This window comes from Xenopus laevis, chromosome 7L (genome assembly GCF_017654675.1).
Source record: "Xenopus laevis strain J_2021 chromosome 7L, Xenopus_laevis_v10.1, whole genome shotgun sequence".
In the NCBI taxonomy this organism is placed as follows: Eukaryota; Metazoa; Chordata; class Amphibia; order Anura; family Pipidae; genus Xenopus; species Xenopus laevis.
In genome coordinates this window covers 103868953-103886810 of record NC_054383.1, presented here as the reverse complement: position 1 = coordinate 103886810, position 17858 = coordinate 103868953, and the positions used below count along the sequence as shown (strand labels likewise).

The window sequence follows — 17858 nt, the reverse complement described above, 5'->3', positions numbered from 1 at the left end:
TACATGGTACTAATAAATTCTCAGTTACATCTCACCTCATTTTCTAAAAACACTGTTTTCTTAACACAATCTTGCAAAATAGTAATTTAAACTCTTATCAGAGGAACCAGTATATACTGTACAAAAACATAGAGAATTCACCACATTACAAGGTGGGTCCAGATCCAGAAGACCCTGGGTTCCAAGCAATACAGATAACAGATTCAATACCAAACTGTATGGTTAAGAGCACGTTGGATGCAAATCCTAAGCATCAGTATCTACAGTACCATCTTACAAATGATGTCTTGTTGTAAAAGTGGCCATAGATGCAAAGATTGGCCACATCGCCAAACGAGCAGATCTTTCCCCGATATGTCATTAACAAACATGGCTATATGGGGGGTAATCTGATTGTTCGGCCGTATGGCCGAACGATCCGATTACGATGTGCCGTGGGCTCCGGACGCAAGATGTCGGCACACGCCACACACGATCCGAAAATTGTACGAATCCTCGATTCATACGATAGGACCTGTGTGTCTATGGCCACCTTTAGTTACTATTAACAATATTAGATGATAAGTTGGCAGAAAACTTGGACCACAGTCAGTTATTTGCTGCTGTTTAGTTTTTATTAAAAGAGGCTGCAACACCCCATACATTGTGCCAAAAGTTCAAATCAGGCATGTCCAAAGTGCGGCCCGAGGGCCAATTGCGGCCCTTTATCAAATTTACACCGGCCCTCAGCCTCCATCATGAAATTAATAATAATGTGGCCCCCAGCACAGTGCGATCTGGAATCACCTAGCCGTAATATTTGGGCACATTAGTGAAATGATCTGCCACTTGCTCTATACTGCTGCCTGTGTGCTGAAGGTGTTGGCAATATACACATACTGGCACATAGTGACGCACCGCTCTCATATACTTCTTTAGTTTACTGTACTGGCACATCACAACTTCGATTGCACCTTCAGCCCTAAAGACGTATGCAAGAGCGGCGCGTCACTACATGCCAGTACGTGTCTATTGCCAACACCTTCAGCACACAGGCAGCAGTATAGACCAAGTGGCAGATCATTTCACTAATGTGCCCAAATATTACTGCTACGGCTATGAGATTCCTTGTCTAAATTAGTTAAATGGTGTTAATGGTTCAAAGAATGTCAGGCTAAATGGTCGGCCTCCACACATTTTCCCCTTACCAAATCTGGCCCTCGTTGCAAAAAAGTTTGGACACCCCTGATCTAAATCACTTAGTATGGATCACTTAGGAATGCACCCAGAGGTGCAAGTGCAGATGCTTTAAAACAGATACAGTGGAGAACACATATTGACACAATTCATCAAGGTACTTGGTCCATCCTGCCACTTCTCGCAAATGGTTTGCAACTGCACCAATTGACGTTGGGGAACCCCAGACCTCTACCACCCTGGACCTGGTGCTAGCTCCAAGGTTCCCACAATGGGTTGCACCAAGGTTCCCGCAATGGGTTGCACCATTAAACACAAAGGCTTGTGCCCAGGGAACACCATTTTGAAAGTACATTCTGGATGTTTTGAAACCCCATGCTGAAAATGCTAGATGCACCTTTTTATCATTTTTTATCAAGATGTGTCAATGCATTTGTATCTGTTTTGATGCATCTGGTTCAATCAGGTCAATTATGCTGCAGTTATGAGGAAATTGCTGCATTATGGGTAGGAAATGGTGATTTACATCTGAAATTGTACTTTGCAAACTGCTCACTTGTTCGTAAATTATCCCAGTTTTAAGTGTGCTCATAGTCTAAACAATATAGAACTGAAAACTGACATTTTACTGTTCTTGTTCTAGTAAATCAAGAAAAAAATATGTGCTTTAAAGGGACTTTTCAAAAAACGTTAAAAAGTTGGGTCAAAGGGGTTGATTCCCTTCACAGGAGGCCTCTCTAGTGAGAAGCATTCTTCTATAAGCCCTCCCCAGTGCTGCCCTGTTATCTCTCCTAAATTGTGACAAATACATCTTTCCCCAGTCTGTCACAGCTCTCTGGTATTTTCAGTGTGCTTAGAGACAGGCCATGTCATTGACCCAGTTCTCTGCGTAACATATGTGAATCGGTGCTTGATTTCTGTGCGGGTTATGATCAGGTCACAAACAAGCTTTTACAAGACTCTTTCACTCTAAAAGGCTGAAAAAGCTGATTGCAGAATAGAAATATAATTGCAGAATATAAATATAAGATATAATAAGATATATAATACGAAATATAACACATTTCAGTTTATCAAGGGTTTACATCTGGGCTTAACTCAAAAGATTTCTCTGAGCTAATAATGTCAATTACTGTAATGATAGCTATTCCAGGTTTCCAGAACAAGCTGGAAGCTTAGAACACAAAGTTCTACATAAATATTAATTTATGTTGGGTTTCATGTTTTTTTGTTTATTTGCTTTTTCATGCCAGACCCATTTGCAATGATGCTAAGAGAAAAAGAAAATAGGTTTATTATTGCTCTTGCTAAAATTTCCTATACGATCTGAATAGTTTGGAGTGCTAGTTTGGTAAATGTACCTGGCCTCAAAAGCCCTTACATAGCACCTACTACAGCCAGGTATAAAGTACAGGGTTGCAGTTATATTATGGGCTCATGATGTGCCAGTGTAATATAACAAATTGAGCCAGATTCAATTCTGTGAGAAAAGGGTTTATCATGTGAAAACACATGGACAAGATTCAATTTGAGATTGTTCAGTTCAGAAAAACTTATCTTACTGATTATTACGTGAAAACTCTATTGAAGTGTATGGGAAAAAACTGAACTGAATTTTCTCCTTGAATTGAATCTCGTCCATGAGTTTTCATGCGATAAACTAGGAGATCACTTTTTCTCACTGAATTGAATCTGGTCCAAAATCGGAAAGAGAAAAATGAAAATTTACAAAGGAAAGGATAAGGCAAATACTCAATGGCACTAAAGAATTTGCCACTTATTCCTGATATATAAGTTGCTTTCACTATCCATTTATTTTCCCACTAAGAGTTAAGAGAGAAGGCCTAACCTAATGTGTGCACGGAATAATCCATTTGTATTTGACATTTGCATAGAAGTTACTATAATATTTGTTTAAACAAATGCATTTAAAATAGCACTTCTTGAAATTGTAGAGGCACATCACAGTTAAAAGACCACACAGACATCAGCGCTAAAAAAAGGTAACCCCTCCACACACACAATTTATAAAAAGCTATTGGGGGCCAGGGCCCCCGATAAGTTAAAAAAAAACATTGGTGCCAGGGCCCCCCTTACAAGTTAAAAAAAAATTGGGGCCCCAAAGAGCATTTTTAAAAAAACATTTGTGGCAGGGGCCTATAGAGTATTAAAATAATACACTGGTGGCCAGGGGATTAAAAAAAAAACCACACATTGGTGTTCAGAGGAATTGAACTTGTGGCTTCAGGACTTCAACTTCACCTACTTTCATGACTTTGGGTCTTTTCACCACATCAGGACTTCAATTCCGGCTGTTTTCGTGACTTTGGGTCTTTTTGCCACTTCAGGACTTAAATTTTGGCTATTTTCGTGACTTCGGGTTTTTTCGCTGATTCGGGACTTAAGCTGTTCGGCTTTTTGGCACTTCTGCATTCGAGGCTTTGGGTCTTTTTGGCGCTTCAGGACTTCAACTTCACCTCCTTTCATGACTTTGGGTCTGTTCGCCGCTTCGGGACTTCGGCTTCGGCTATTTTCGTGGCTTCGGGTCTTTTCGCTGATTCGGGACTTCAGCTGTTTGGCTTTTTGGCACTTCCACATTCGAGACCGGCTTTTCGGAACTTCCGCATTCAGGACTTTGGAAGAAGGCGGCACGGCTTCGGCATTGTCAATGGGGGCCCGGGTCTTTCAAAATTTCAGCACTGCCGGGCCCGCCTTCAGGCCCGGTACACTTGTACCCCCTGTACAACCCCGGACGGCGGCCCTGTAGACTGGTAGCCTACAAGAGGCTCTGTTTGGCAGTACACCTGGTTTTAATGCAACATGGTGCTTGCAAGCCACTCATTGGGGACCACTACATAATTAATCCTTATTGGTGGCAAACAATCCTGTTGGGTTTATTTATTATTTAAATGTTTTTTTTTTTTAGAAGACAAGGTATGTAGATCCAAATTATGGACAGATCCCTTATCTGGAAATGCCCAGGTCCCCAACATTCTGGATAGCAGGTTCCATACCGGTAGTTCATCCAAAGTCACATTTGTGAAGTGCAACTGATACAGATAACACAACCCACATTCTTGACTACAAACTTGGGATGCTAGGAAAGTCCTGTGCTCTGCTTTGGCCATAACCAAGATCCACCCCAATACATATTCACTGATAATCTGTTTCACACGTATGCTGGAGATATATTGAAACTGCTCATCAGTCAGGGCAGATGATATTGGGGTTATCATAAGGGATAACCAAGCTTTATTGGCTTTTATTGGTTTAGTTGTGGTTTCAATGCAATGAGAATAACTTTAATTACATTTTATAAAAACTTCACTGGGGTCTGTGGGGAGATCTGGTAATAAAGAGGGCTTCTTTGTCATGCTTTTGAGGCTCCAGCTCATTTTTACAGGCAGGGGATGAGCTGCCATATGATCTGCTGGCTTGCAAGCATTGGAAGCCACTCATTTATACCATTCTGCATGACAGAATAATGACCCTAATGTAAATGTAATGTAATGTAAACGGAGAGAGGTAATGTCCCCAGAGTACTACTAAAAAGCCATTTCTTCCTCCATTTTCCTAATGAAATTCCTAAGAGAAGATTTTCAACCATTAAATAGTGGTTAAGACAGTATAAAACACAAGATATAAATATGCCACATTCATTAATTAATGGATGAAGCAGCCAGCAAGTAAAAGAATGACAGGGATCATTCCAGACTTGGGTCTGCTTCATATTGGTGCCTTGCAGATGGAGTCCATCGTATTATCAATCTCTCTCACTAGCATCTCTTTTAAGAACTATTTTCAAAACCAAATATTGTATAATATTGTAAGTGACTTACCCCTGGCCATTCTGTCTCCCCAAACTATTCTCAAATCATCTTTCTCTTGTCTCGCTTTTCTTAGCCTTTTTGGTTTTAATCCTCTCTCACCCCCAGCACATCAATAGGAAATATACTTCTTACACTTTGTGGCATATATAGTGTTCTATGTATATCTATGCATTTATATCGATAAATCTGTGTACAGGTGGGGGATCCATTATCCGCGAAACCTGTTATCTAGAAAGTTCTGAATTAGGCCATGGTAAGGCCGACTCCATTTTATCCAAATAATCCAAATTCTTAAAAAAATAATTACATGTTTTTTCTGTAAGAATAAAACAGTACCTTGTATTTGATCCAAACTAAGATATAATTAATCCTTATTGGAAGCAAACCCGCCTATTGGGTTTATTTAATGTTTACATGTAGTAGATCTAAGGTATGAAGATCCAAATTATGGTAAACCCCAGGTCCAAAGCATTACACACACACACACACAAACACTGGCTTCCTTCTGTTTTAGCCCCTGTGTGATGTGACCCCGTGCCTTGTGTCAGTGAAACGATGGAATAATAGTGAGCACATTGAAGGTGATGGACACTGTATTTGTTACTGCTATTGTATGAGTTTCCGCCGTACAGTAAATTGCACTGATTGCATGACCTTGACAGCAGATTGTTTTAAATACGTGCCAAGGCTTACTGTCGCCTTGCGCTGAGGACATTCTAACCAGACTGTTTATACAGCTGCAGGAAAATACCAAATGAATATACAGCAGCTTCCACTGATCTCGACCCAGCCTTTGGACATTCAAGAGCATTAAAGAGTTTTTGGTCAACCTTTGCTTAATTAACCCTTCTTGTTTGAAAGCCAATAGAGAAGGCCACCATCATCAACTGCCGGCTCAGCTTTTTCAAGTCCCTTCTGCACTTTTCAACTTGCTTGATTTTTAAGGCCGGTTTAGAGCTTTAGCAGCTTAACCCCCCCCCCCCCCAAAAAAAAAGAAATCGAAATTTATGAGGAGGCCCTTCACATCCCTGAGCAGATTGAAGAGGCTGTCATGGGAACAGAAAACAAGAGGAGGCCTGAAATCATTCAGCAAAGAGACCACTTTTTACTTTTATTGCTGTGCAGAAGACCCTTGGTTCATGATGCTGGGAAAGAAAATGCTTGAATGAGTTGTCCGGGGCCACAGGAGGAGGAGGAGGAGGGGAAGTTCAACACCCGTCTAACATCTGCAAAGAAGTCGTACTTGATCTTGCTGCACTTGCTGTCTATCACTCTCCATTATAAGAAAGTCACTTAAGTAATCCTCTTAGACCCAGCACCTGAACCCTGCTTTACTGTAAGGGGGGACTGTGCAAATCTGTGACCTTGCAGTAATACTCCGCTGATGTGTAAGTCACTGATGGAAGCACAGACATAACAGCTTGGATTTGCTGTACAGGCTGCTGCTATTCTACACACAATGAAGCACTTTGATCTGCAGTCTGATTAAATGTATCTCTCAAAGGGAAAAGTACATTGGGGCAGGGGGTAGAAAGAATTGGCTTGGTGCTTTAACGCCGGCTTTCATCTCTTTTTTTTTCCAGGTTATAAACTACATAAAAAAGATTGATATTGGATTCTGAGCGAGTGACTCATTAGTGAAAGGAAATTGAGCAGAAGGAAATATAAAATGTGCACTTGGTAACCTGCCTAAAAACTAATAAGAAATGACCCATTTAACTTCAGAAGCTTAGTTTTTGCTATTTACATTTCATTTTAAAGCAGCGGTGGCTCCAAAGTCCCAAATGTTTCCTTGCTATAGAGCAAATGAATGCAAAAACGCCAACACTTTTACATAGCCAGCCAATTATTTAACTCAGCTTTGCACAAACACTTCCAACAATGAAAAGTCTGTTTGAATGTTCTCAGTAGACAGAATTATTATACCTTTTATGATGCAGAAATATTGCTGTTCTTATGCAAGTTTTCTCCAGAAATGCAGAGGAGGCTGGATGGATTGCTCCTGGTAACCATAGTTTCCAACAGTATGTGGGTACTAGGGAGGGATCCAAGCATACGTGAGCAATTAGGAAGACTATAAAGAATTTTCTTCATAAGGAGGTATGCATGAGAATGAATAAGCAGAAGCCAAAAAACCTAAAAAGTATAGAGGCACCCGTTTCACTGGAAAGGCACAATTTTCTATGTATAATTTCTATGTAGATTTATTATTAAGGGACATTATATTAACTAAATTAAGTTACGTAAACCTTGGGCAGCCCAAGATCTAGGTGAGGTTTAGTTTAAAAGTTGTTATGTCAAGGACAATTTTTTGACAACTTCCTATGTAATTCCACCCTACATGAAGAAGGCAGCTGGCGATTCTTTTAAAGGCACAACAATCACCGCATCAGTTGTTAGGAATGAGATGAGAAATGTGTCGATGGATATATGTATATATATCCATCCACATATATAAAGAGCATCAAAGCTCATTATTGTTTTATAGTGAACTGCTGGGCCTCATTCCTCTGTAAATTCTATGTGCACAGAATTTTTAAGTTGCCCTAGGACCCTTTTTTAAATAACTTAAGCACATAATGTATCTGTTTGATTTAAGGGGAGTGAGTCTATTGGTTTGCCCATAATAGAAGATTATTTGATTTCCACTACTTTATCTCACATTAGAATAAATTAACATATACATAAGGTGTCCATCCATATAAATATCCTGGGTTGAATTAGGCCTCTCACAACCATGGAGCTCAAGGACAATCTGTAATCAGTGTTGCAATGGAATTATTATTCTGTGTGCTGTACAAGTCATTTATGAATCTCTTCCCATTAATACCTTAAACCAAAACTAAGATGTGATGATTCTGGTAGTATTGCTCCATTTTAATTAATGGAACTGGCTTGTGCTATTAGAAAAAAAGAAAGAACCCTGCATCGCCTGCTCCATTTTATTTTCCATCAGGGAAACAGGGAATAACACAAAAGTTAATGTTAAGTTAGTGCCACTTCAATTAAGGGGCCACGTTACTAGGAAGTTGGAGATTGTAAGAAAAAGAACTCCCACACCAAAAAAGCAATTGAAGCAGTTGAATAAATCTATAACTGGACTTAGGGTCAAAATCAATGGGCCCAGTCCATAATGTTTTCATGATCAGAAAATGATTGGGTTGCTATATTATTTGATGTTTGATGAGGACTGTGTTTGATATTAATTCCCCACCTGGACTGTATTCGTGATTAAAAGCAACTATGGGTCCTATATGAAGCAGTGGCCTTCTGATCTGCAAGGGACCATATATTATCCAATCAAAAGCCCTGTCCTTGACTGTTCAGATTGACCTTCATGTGGCTTTCCACTTGAGAAAACCAGATCAAAGAACATATTTAGTGATACAGGATGAATAAAGACAAATAAGTGGACCTTTTTGTTTAAGACCTTTACTCTTGAGTGTAATAGTCTCATACCAAGGCAATGCCACCTATTGATTGCAAGTCCACCCCCAAATATCCTCAAACAGGGCTTTTGAGTGAGAGACACTTGAGAAGATCTGTAGTGGGATCATTAAAACGCCTTATTAAGCTCTTCAAAACTGTTCCCTTAGTAAACAATTTAATGGTGTCATTGGTAAGTAGTCACAGCTAACAGTTATTCTTCTAAAGAGACAAAAAGCCTAGACTATTTGATTTGCTTTTTTTGTCCTTATAAAGGCTAATTCTTCTATTGGCTAGGGTCACAGATCTCTTATGAATATTAATGTTTAAAAAACACTTAGGATATTCTCGTCAGAATTAAAAGTGTGTGCTTTTGCCTAAAAAAGAGTCTGACACTGCCAATATATGAACTTTTAATTGTGTTTAACTTCCTATAACATGACATGAAGCAAGCAGAAAGAAGGGTTTGGTCATTCTGCACTCTACGCTATATAGCTCCATTATTTATTATGCGTGACAGTAAATTTGCCCCATCCACTGCCAATAGATGGTGACATTTGCTAAATGCCAGTGACTATTTATTTCCTGTGGAAGGACAGAACAATATATATCAATTTGTTATGAGTGTTAAATAAAGCAAATGCATTCAAAGTAATAATCTTGGATGGCCTTTTGCTATTGCTGGGATTCTGTGAGTTAAAGTCCAACAGCATCTGAATTATCTCAGGTTTGGAATCCCTGATATATGCATTGAAAGTTTCTAACAACTGTTACACAGTATAATGTGTTTTTCACATTATATAAAGGATTCTGGGGGCTTAATGATCTTTGTGCTTACCCCGTATACTGACCCTGTATGAACCCTGTAGCTTACGTCATTGGCTCATCTCAGTTTCTGACTCTCAATTTTGAAATTCTGCATTCTTGCACTGTTGCTCTAAGGCACATGTACTTTCCTTTGAAAGACTATCCTGGTCAAAGGACCATGCTGAAGAATATCATGAATGAATTAAACTCGTGCTGCTCCATCACAGAATGCATTTAAACTGTAGCATTTCCTTCTAAACTAAACATCGCTGTGTACATTGAGCCGTGCCAATCTGGCAGCCTGTATTTGGGCATGTTTATGCTGAATTGCATTTTCTGCCCAGCTGGTGCACCCAACTATTCAGCAGGAAAGCAGAGTAATATGAATAGAGTGTTGGAATGCTTTCCATAGTTCACATTCAAGTCACATTTTCATAGCTGACTTGACACGATAGGGCTGTAGATTGAGGCTTTTTTTCGTTAACTTCTCAAGCAACACTAATTTGTTAATCCCTTTACTGTGTCCCACGTAGCTAATTGTGTGACTGCAAGACTTACATAAAGCACAAAACAAAATAAATGAGACCAAAGCGCCTACTTAGCCCAGTGCTCAAGTAACTGGATTTAATATCCTTAATGGATAGTGTGTGTGTGGGGGGGACCATTTTGCTCAGCGTGGATATTCATCGTGAAGCCTGTAAATTGCTGCACCACATTCTGAGAATTTTAGACATTTTGTTATAGATATAGAAAGAACACCATGTATGGAAAGACTGAAAAGATTTCTGATTTACTTGAATATCTTTTAATAACAGTGAAAACCGAACTTTGCACTGGTTAAGGTGCCGTGTTTCAGGGTGAGGACAAACTCTCCGCTCTCTTGTGCAATCCTCTTCTCCTGTATCTGTACATTAAATGATGGAATGGTGTTTGTACTTGTCAGCTATGTTCTTATACAGAGTGTCCTGCCAGGGGCTTCATTATTCTTAACTTAACCCACTTACACAACTTCCCTTGTGATGGAAAGAGGATAAGAGAGTACATGTGCAACACACAAAGTTATGTGCCTCCTTCCTCCTCCTTTCTAGTAGCCTCCTGACATGTGCCTGAAATCTAACCTTTCTGTAGGAACAGGGTCTAATCCTGATATTTATATAGAGCATTTTTAATAGAAGGTGCAACATTAAAAGAATAGGTGATGATGGGTTACGTTCTAATTTAACTTTATAACCATTGTGACATACTTCTACCTGGTTGGTCAAAGAAAGGAGAACTGTTTCTGAAGTTTGATGCTTTTCAGACTTACACTGACCAGTCAAGTGTTAAAATAATAATATTGGTTTCAGCTGCTTGAGGTCCTAGGTGTACAGACACTCTGGTCAGGGGAAGGTCTGGAATGATTTCCAGTTTTGACCCAGTTGAAAAATAAGGCTTTCATATAACTGGGTTACAAGTGTCCTTTTTTTCAGTTAAAATGAAATTTCGATGCATCTGCAGTATTTCCAGGTATAGCTGGAGTAATATTTAAAGGGCATCTATCATGTGCTTATAAGGTGTAAATCAATATTTATACCTAGGTATTTGAATAAAAATAAATGTATTTTTGAACGCATGTTAAATACATATGTGTGCCTTTATGACAGGTATTTTATAGTGGGTGGATGGGATTCACAGCACTGTGTAAGTGCCTGGAGGCAGTATGAGTCTTCTCTGTTGCAGCTTGCCTTTAGCAGGACAGCTGACGAAACCCTTTAAATGCCAGTAAGACTGCAGGGAGGATAGTCAATGGAGTTTGCCCCCAGGTCAGTATTTCAACAGCCTCACCAAAAATTCCTATGTTCCTGATCCAACCAAATGCCCGATTGCTTCCCCTGCAAAGCAAGGTCATACCCCAATTATTACCTCTGTTTCCATCACCACCCCAGGCAAAAAGGTATAACACTATTATTCCTGTACTTCAAAGTATCAGGGAGGCACCCATATTTAATAAATATGTATAAAATACAGAAATATACACTCAACTGAGATTTTATTTTTATTTAAATTAATTTAGTAACATAAACAAATACTGTGAATAAAGGCACACTTACATTTTTTTAAAGGGGTTAGTAATGTTAATTTGTGGTATGTTATAGAATGTCCTATTCTTTGCAATTAGTCTCTTCTGTCTCTCTCCAGCTTTCAAGTGGGTCACTGTCCCCAGCAGTCATAAAACTATTGCTCTATGAGGCTATAATTTTAATGTTATTTTTACTTACTTAAAACTTTTTTACTTATCTTTCTGTTTAGTCCCTCTTCTATTCATATTCTAGTTTCATATTCAAACCACTGCCTGGTTGCTAAGGTTAAATAAGACCCTAGCAACCGGATAGCTGCTGAAGTGCCAAGCTGGAGAGTTGCTAAATAACTGAAAAAACACAAAGAGTAAAACTTAAAGACAAATTGCAAATTGTCTCAGAATAGCAATGTCTGCTTCAAACTAAAATTTAATTTATAGGTGAACAACCCCTTTAAATTGCAACAAATTCGTTTATTTTCTTATGTCATGTTGAGGCATCACAGTAAATTATCATCTATGTGCCATTTTACTACTCTTTTGAGTTGCTTAAAGCCAAATATTAAAGCAAAATAAACACAGCCCAAGCCTCGCTTAGATGACGACTAATTTCGGTTTACGGCAGCACTAACTAACGTTGCTATGCTACACAGCATGCAATTATATGACTTTTTAAAAATAAATACATTGCCAAGGCACTGCTTTCTCCACACTGGCTGAAGACAAGGCTAGGACCTGCTAACAATGAAAGGAAATGGATTAGCTACAAGGTATTGTTTTACTTTGCCGACACTTGTTTCCTTATTCCTGCCAAGGGGACACTGCTATTTAACAAGAAACAGAAAGAGAAGAAACAAACTGCCACTAGAAAGAGGGGTTGCTAAGTGGCTTTTTAAACTCTCTTTTCTACTCCCAGTCCATTAAAGCAAAACAAAACAAAATAAACCTACATTTCCATTAGAAAAATATTATGCAACATTGGAAATCTCATTGCAGGAAGCTTGCATGTTGAAGATGCATTTGTTTCAAATTTTACGAGTCCTCTGAAATACCCATAATTGCTTCGATTTTACATTGAAGGAGAAAGCAATGGTTTACTAGCAAAGCTTCAACATGCAGCCCCATTTTTATAAAGGTGTAGGAAATGAATTGGAGATCGGAGGCGCATGTTATATCATCATGTTTATATCAATCACACAAGTATTAGTTTAGAAAGTTCTATATGTGACACGTTTAGCTAGCTGTAGATTTAAAGCATAGCAGAATATGCAAAGAGAGTTGTCTGATAAATTTGCAAATAAATAATAATAATAGTTGAGTTGCAATTAATTATAAAAGATTTTATGTAAAAGATCCCTTTAGAAAAAAAAATAAGAGAGAGACACTTCAGACCACAGGGCTCTTTTACATCCACAAGTACAGTGAGCAAAGTGTAATTTCAAGTGCAGTTACCATGTTTTTTTCCCAGAATGCAGTGTTTTTTCCTAGAATTCTAGCATTGTTGTGGACACAATTTGGCGCTGCAATTGATGCAATTGCCATGCCTGGCAGTTGCAACCGATTTTTCGAGATTAACATAACTGCGCATGCACTTCATTCCAAATCTGACACAGTTGCGCTAAAACCAGCCGGCCATTAGTGATGGGCGAATCTGTCCCGTTTCGCTTCGCTGAAAAATTTGCGAAACTCCTAAAAACAATTCACGAAACGGCGAAAAATCGCGAAAAGCATTGAAGTCAGTGGCCATTTTTGTCCAAATGCATCAGTCAATGGCCGTCAAATGACAATTTCTACACGAGCAGCTTTTTTGTCAGCTAATTTTTTTGCAGGTGATGAAGCAATTCGCAGGTGGTGAAATGTGGAAATTCGCCTCTAATTCATGCCTGCCGAATAAATTCGCCCATCACTACCTGCCATCACTTCCGGTATTCGATGTGTGCGGGTGACGTCTGCAGTGATTCTTTAGGAGCAAGTGTGCTGCACCTATTGACATTGGGTGCAAAGGGAAGTCTGAAGCGACTGCTTGGTCAGGAGGTGGTGTAAGCTCCAGGGTTCTCTTGAGTCAGTAGGTGCAGCACTCAATTTGAAACCAAAGTCAGGAAAGACTGTGGGTGACTTAGAGCAACTATACAGAAGTGCAAAGTGCATTTTGAAGTGGGTTATTTTAAAGAATGGGGCTTAACGCTCAACAATTGAGCCCATATTTCTGACCAGCTTCAAATCCCAGAGAAAGAAGAGATCTAGGGAAAAGAGATCTGGGGATTTGCTTATGTTTATCCCCAACAAAGACTCTAGTTATTTACTTTGTGCAGTGTATATATATATATATATATATATATATACTGTTTTTTTCATGTGCAATATTTTGGTTTAAACAGGGCACATTTTGTATAAAAAGGGATGTTTGAAACAATACAAGCTTAATTTAGACACAAATACACAATTGCTTCTAGACAATAATTCAAAATGACTTCCATAGAATAGCCAACAACTGGCTCCAAAAAAAAAAAAAAACAATAAGAAAGTCGCAGTTATTTTTGGTGCATTAGGAAAAGCCATATCACATTCAGACACATTTATGGGCTGTTGTGTATAAAAAGAAAGTATTTTGTTTTCTTTTGTGTCAGTGTAAAAATATATTGGCCTGAAAATGCCAAATCTTGAATCACATCTGTTATTTGCTTCTATGGATGAAATCAGGTTTTCTAACCAGCACCTTTATTAATGAAGTCATTCATTATTATATATTTATATAATCTATTATTATGACTAGCTTTGATTGATTTGTTTGCTTTATAATATGAAGTTCTTCCATTCAGACAAATTCAATTCCTGTAATGTCTATTTGCCAAATGGGATCTTTCTGTTCAATAACTAAATCTTCATTTAAGTAGAAATTATCATTAGGTCTATTCTTTCAGAAGGGGCACAGGGGAATTAGTATTTAGGTCAGTGCATGGCTCATTCATACTTGTAGCAATTTGAGTAGTTATGAGGATGGATATAACAAGACCACCATGAAGTCTGTCAGTTTCGCTAAGCCAGTTCAGGTCACAGGATCACCTACATCTGTCCCTCCAGGCATGAAAAATATTTCTGTGCAAGCTCAAGAAACACGGATTCAACCATATTTTTAAAAATTCAGAGCAGTATTTTTAAGTGAGATCAGTGTGACTTTTTAGGGGGGAGGTTTACAAATTTACACCATTCCTGCTGTGGCCACCTAGTTTTATTTCATTATTTATGCCCTTAAAAGGCATCCAATGCAATACATAGGGCAAATGTGATTCTAGTGGAAAACAGGGCGTTGTTGTCTCAGTAATCAGGTATACAAGCCTAATGTGATTGAGGGCATGATCATCAACAGGGCTGATAGTGGGAAAGTCATGATATAACATTGGAAGAGACAATTCTCCCTTAGAATTGCTTAGGATTACAATTTCTTTTATAAGGCAAAATGTTGTTTTTGGGTTTATGGACAGATGTGGTACTGTGGCAAAGGATGTTCGGCTTTCAGGATGCAGCTGCAGAGATTTTATGAATACAGCTCCAAATTGGTAGCATCCATTTTATTCCACTTTATATAACAGCCAATGCGACTGTGTGCCTGGCTTTGAAAATTACAGGTGGCATTTGGAGAACAAAGTAATAATACGTTTAACTTACAGAAAAGGAACAGCTCACCACAATATGTGTCCCTTTTAATTTAACAAAAGGCAGCGGAATCAGCGGTTCCATTTAATTCCTTTTCTTAGTAGCTAAATTCATGGTTCAGTAAAATGTATTTTGGTTTGGGTGGGGGGGGGGAGTCACAGAGTTTGTTGCTGTAATATAGAAATCGAACCCTGGTAGTAAATAAATACACAGAATGGCTTTTCTGAAGATGTTTTATTTTTATTCAATATGTGTCCATGACTGTGTTCATTATCCTATAGCTGTGTGGGCTAAAAAGCATTCCTGTGATAGAAAGTGTCTTTTGATTCAATAGGCATTTCTCCGGCACGGTGGTGTGCAGCCTACAGGGGCAGATTTTGCTTTCAGCTGATTATCATAGAGACTGAAAACTGCTCACATCTGTACACTGAGAATAGGTGTTGGTGTCAAGCAAAGTGCATGCAATTACAGCATATGCAATAACAGTAAAATTAAAGACTGGCCTTGTTTTCTTGCTCTAATGGTCCCACGCATTGGCTTTTTGCTCAAAGAAAGCTTAAAATGCTCAAAAGGCACATTTGGCCCATGTGAAAATAAATGCCCTTTGCAGGGCAGCATATGTGTCAGTGCCAATTGGTTGCATTTTGTTTTAGTTATTGATCACAGTGGCATGTGGGTTATCCAGATTGTCCACTAATAGACTCCACAGCTAACCTCAATGAGCATGCAATGATATCAAGAGTCACACAGCAATCAGTAATGCCAGAATAACGACCCGTTTGATTCCAGCCTATTACATTTACCATAATGTTCCAGCATTAGGGCAGGGGAGCAGGTTAACCACCTAACCTGTACATCAGCTATAACCAGCTGGGGGCTAAAAGCAAATCTTTGGCATTCGTCTAGTAATATCAAGGCTCTGCTTCTCAGAGCTGATTGAATAGCAAAGCCACTGGCTGTCCACGTTTTGGTTGGATTTGGTCTTCCTATACCAGACTTTATGCAGACACAGATAGACATTGTTATACAATGTCAACCAGTATAACATCTGGGCTATTCCTGTTGGGCATGTTCCTCCCAAGTCCTTTGGTCTAAACCAATGATTCCCAACCAGTGGCTCAGAAACAACATGTTGCTCACCAACACCTTGGATGTTGCTCCCAGTGGCCTCAAAATATGTGCTTATTTTTTAAATTCCTGGCTTGGAGGCAAGTTTTGGTTGCATGAAAACCAGATATACTGGCAAACACAACCTCTTTATAATTTTTGGCACCCCAAGGAACTATTTTCATGCTTGTGTTGCTTCCCGACTCTTTGTTAATTTGAATGTGGCTCATGGGTAAAAATGGTTGGCGAGCCCTGGTCTAAACAATGCACATCCTTGCCAAGCTCCTTAATACTTGCAAAACCTCATAGTCCTCCTGTGTCCTGACTGGCACTGGGGCACAAGTGAAGACAGACACTTATTGGGAAGGAGAAAGAACATGTGTTATCCATCATGAACATTGCCTAATTACAGACTTCATTTCATCCTCAAGATTTCACAAAAGGACTTATGGATAGGATCTCTCATGTTTTGCCTCCAGATGGATAAAACCACAGTATAAGTAGGGTTTTATTTTCACTATGTTTTCTTGTAAAAATTACTCTGCTACGGAAAAGTGAAATATCTGCTCTGTGAGCTAAACTATGGCTTTACAGAGAAATAACTTTTGTATCAAAGATCTCATGGCTGTACCATTGATCTATTAAGTTGGATAAAACGTACACTTCCTTAGTTGGTTTATAGAAATACAGTAATGGGAATGACATTATATTATGTTTCTTTTCTCTGAATGATTGGAGCATCTGTACTGAGTTATATTGTGGTTTGTGATTTTTATTCTGCATAAATAAGTAAATGAACTGTAAGCATCTATAATTTGTGTGTACAGACTAACAAGTCTTATTTGTGTGCCACAGGTATGTCACCATGCAGACTGCCAGCAAATGAACCAAAAGAATCCCCTTAACTTGTGCGAGTCATGTGACATCAAGTTCCACAGCACCATGCACTTTGACAAACATATCCGTTTTGACTTGCCTCCCCAAGGTAAGACATTTACACTGACATTACTGTTCCTTCTTGGACTGGGAGGAAATAGCTTTAAAACTCTGTTTGTTCTGTGTAACTCATTTTAGGCAACTTTCATAGAGGGTGATCACTTATGGTAACTGACATTTTTCTCTGGGTGTCAGTTTTGATATGGGCGGAGACAGAACCAATTTGTAACCAATTAAAGCATCAGTATTTTCTCATGCTTTACTCTTAAATGCTAGCGAAAGAAGATGTATTGTGGGTCAAAAGCATACCGGTAGTAATTTGGGTGCAAAAAGGACACTTTGCACATTGTGGTGCCTTTGTAAAAGAGGCTTAAAATCTGAATATTGATAAAACACACAGGCACCACGGGGCCATCTGACTGAATGAGGCTGATGCTTGAAGCTCAACCTTCACAGACAGTATTTGAGAGCTATGGAATTAATGAATAATTGAAGTTTTTTGGCAATTCTCCACCTAGCTTTATTGATCACTAGAGCACAATGGCATCCCAAAGCCTCTGGGGCAAATTCACTAAAGGACGAAGCACCTAATGCTAGCGTGAATTCGCTAGCGTAGTGCATTTACGTTAATTCGCCGATTCACTTACGGACGCTGGTGTAAATTCGCTAGTGTTACTTTGCACCCTTACGCCTGGCAAATTTGCGCAACGGATGTAACTACGCAAATTCACTGACGCACACTTTTTTCTGAACGCTACCTTTTACGCCAGACTTCCTTCGCCACCTCAGACCAGGCAAAGTGCAATAGAGTAGATAGGGATTGCTTCAAAAAAAGTTAAAACATTTTTTTATGGGTGATAGGCTGA

General features: G+C 39.0%; 1 protein-coding gene across 2 annotated transcripts in view; it reads left to right on the top strand.

The window, feature by feature from the left end:
* plekhg5.L (pleckstrin homology and RhoGEF domain containing G5 L homeolog) overlaps window positions 1-17858 on the top strand; it is a 179894-nt gene that overhangs the window by 70877 nt on the left and 91159 nt on the right. For both annotated transcript variants that reach the window (XM_041569422.1, XM_018226132.2), the window contains one exon: window positions 16912-17041. In XM_041569422.1, coding sequence (XP_041425356.1) covers window positions 16912-17041 — 130 coding nt within the window. The remainder of the gene's footprint in view (window positions 1-16911; window positions 17042-17858) is intronic.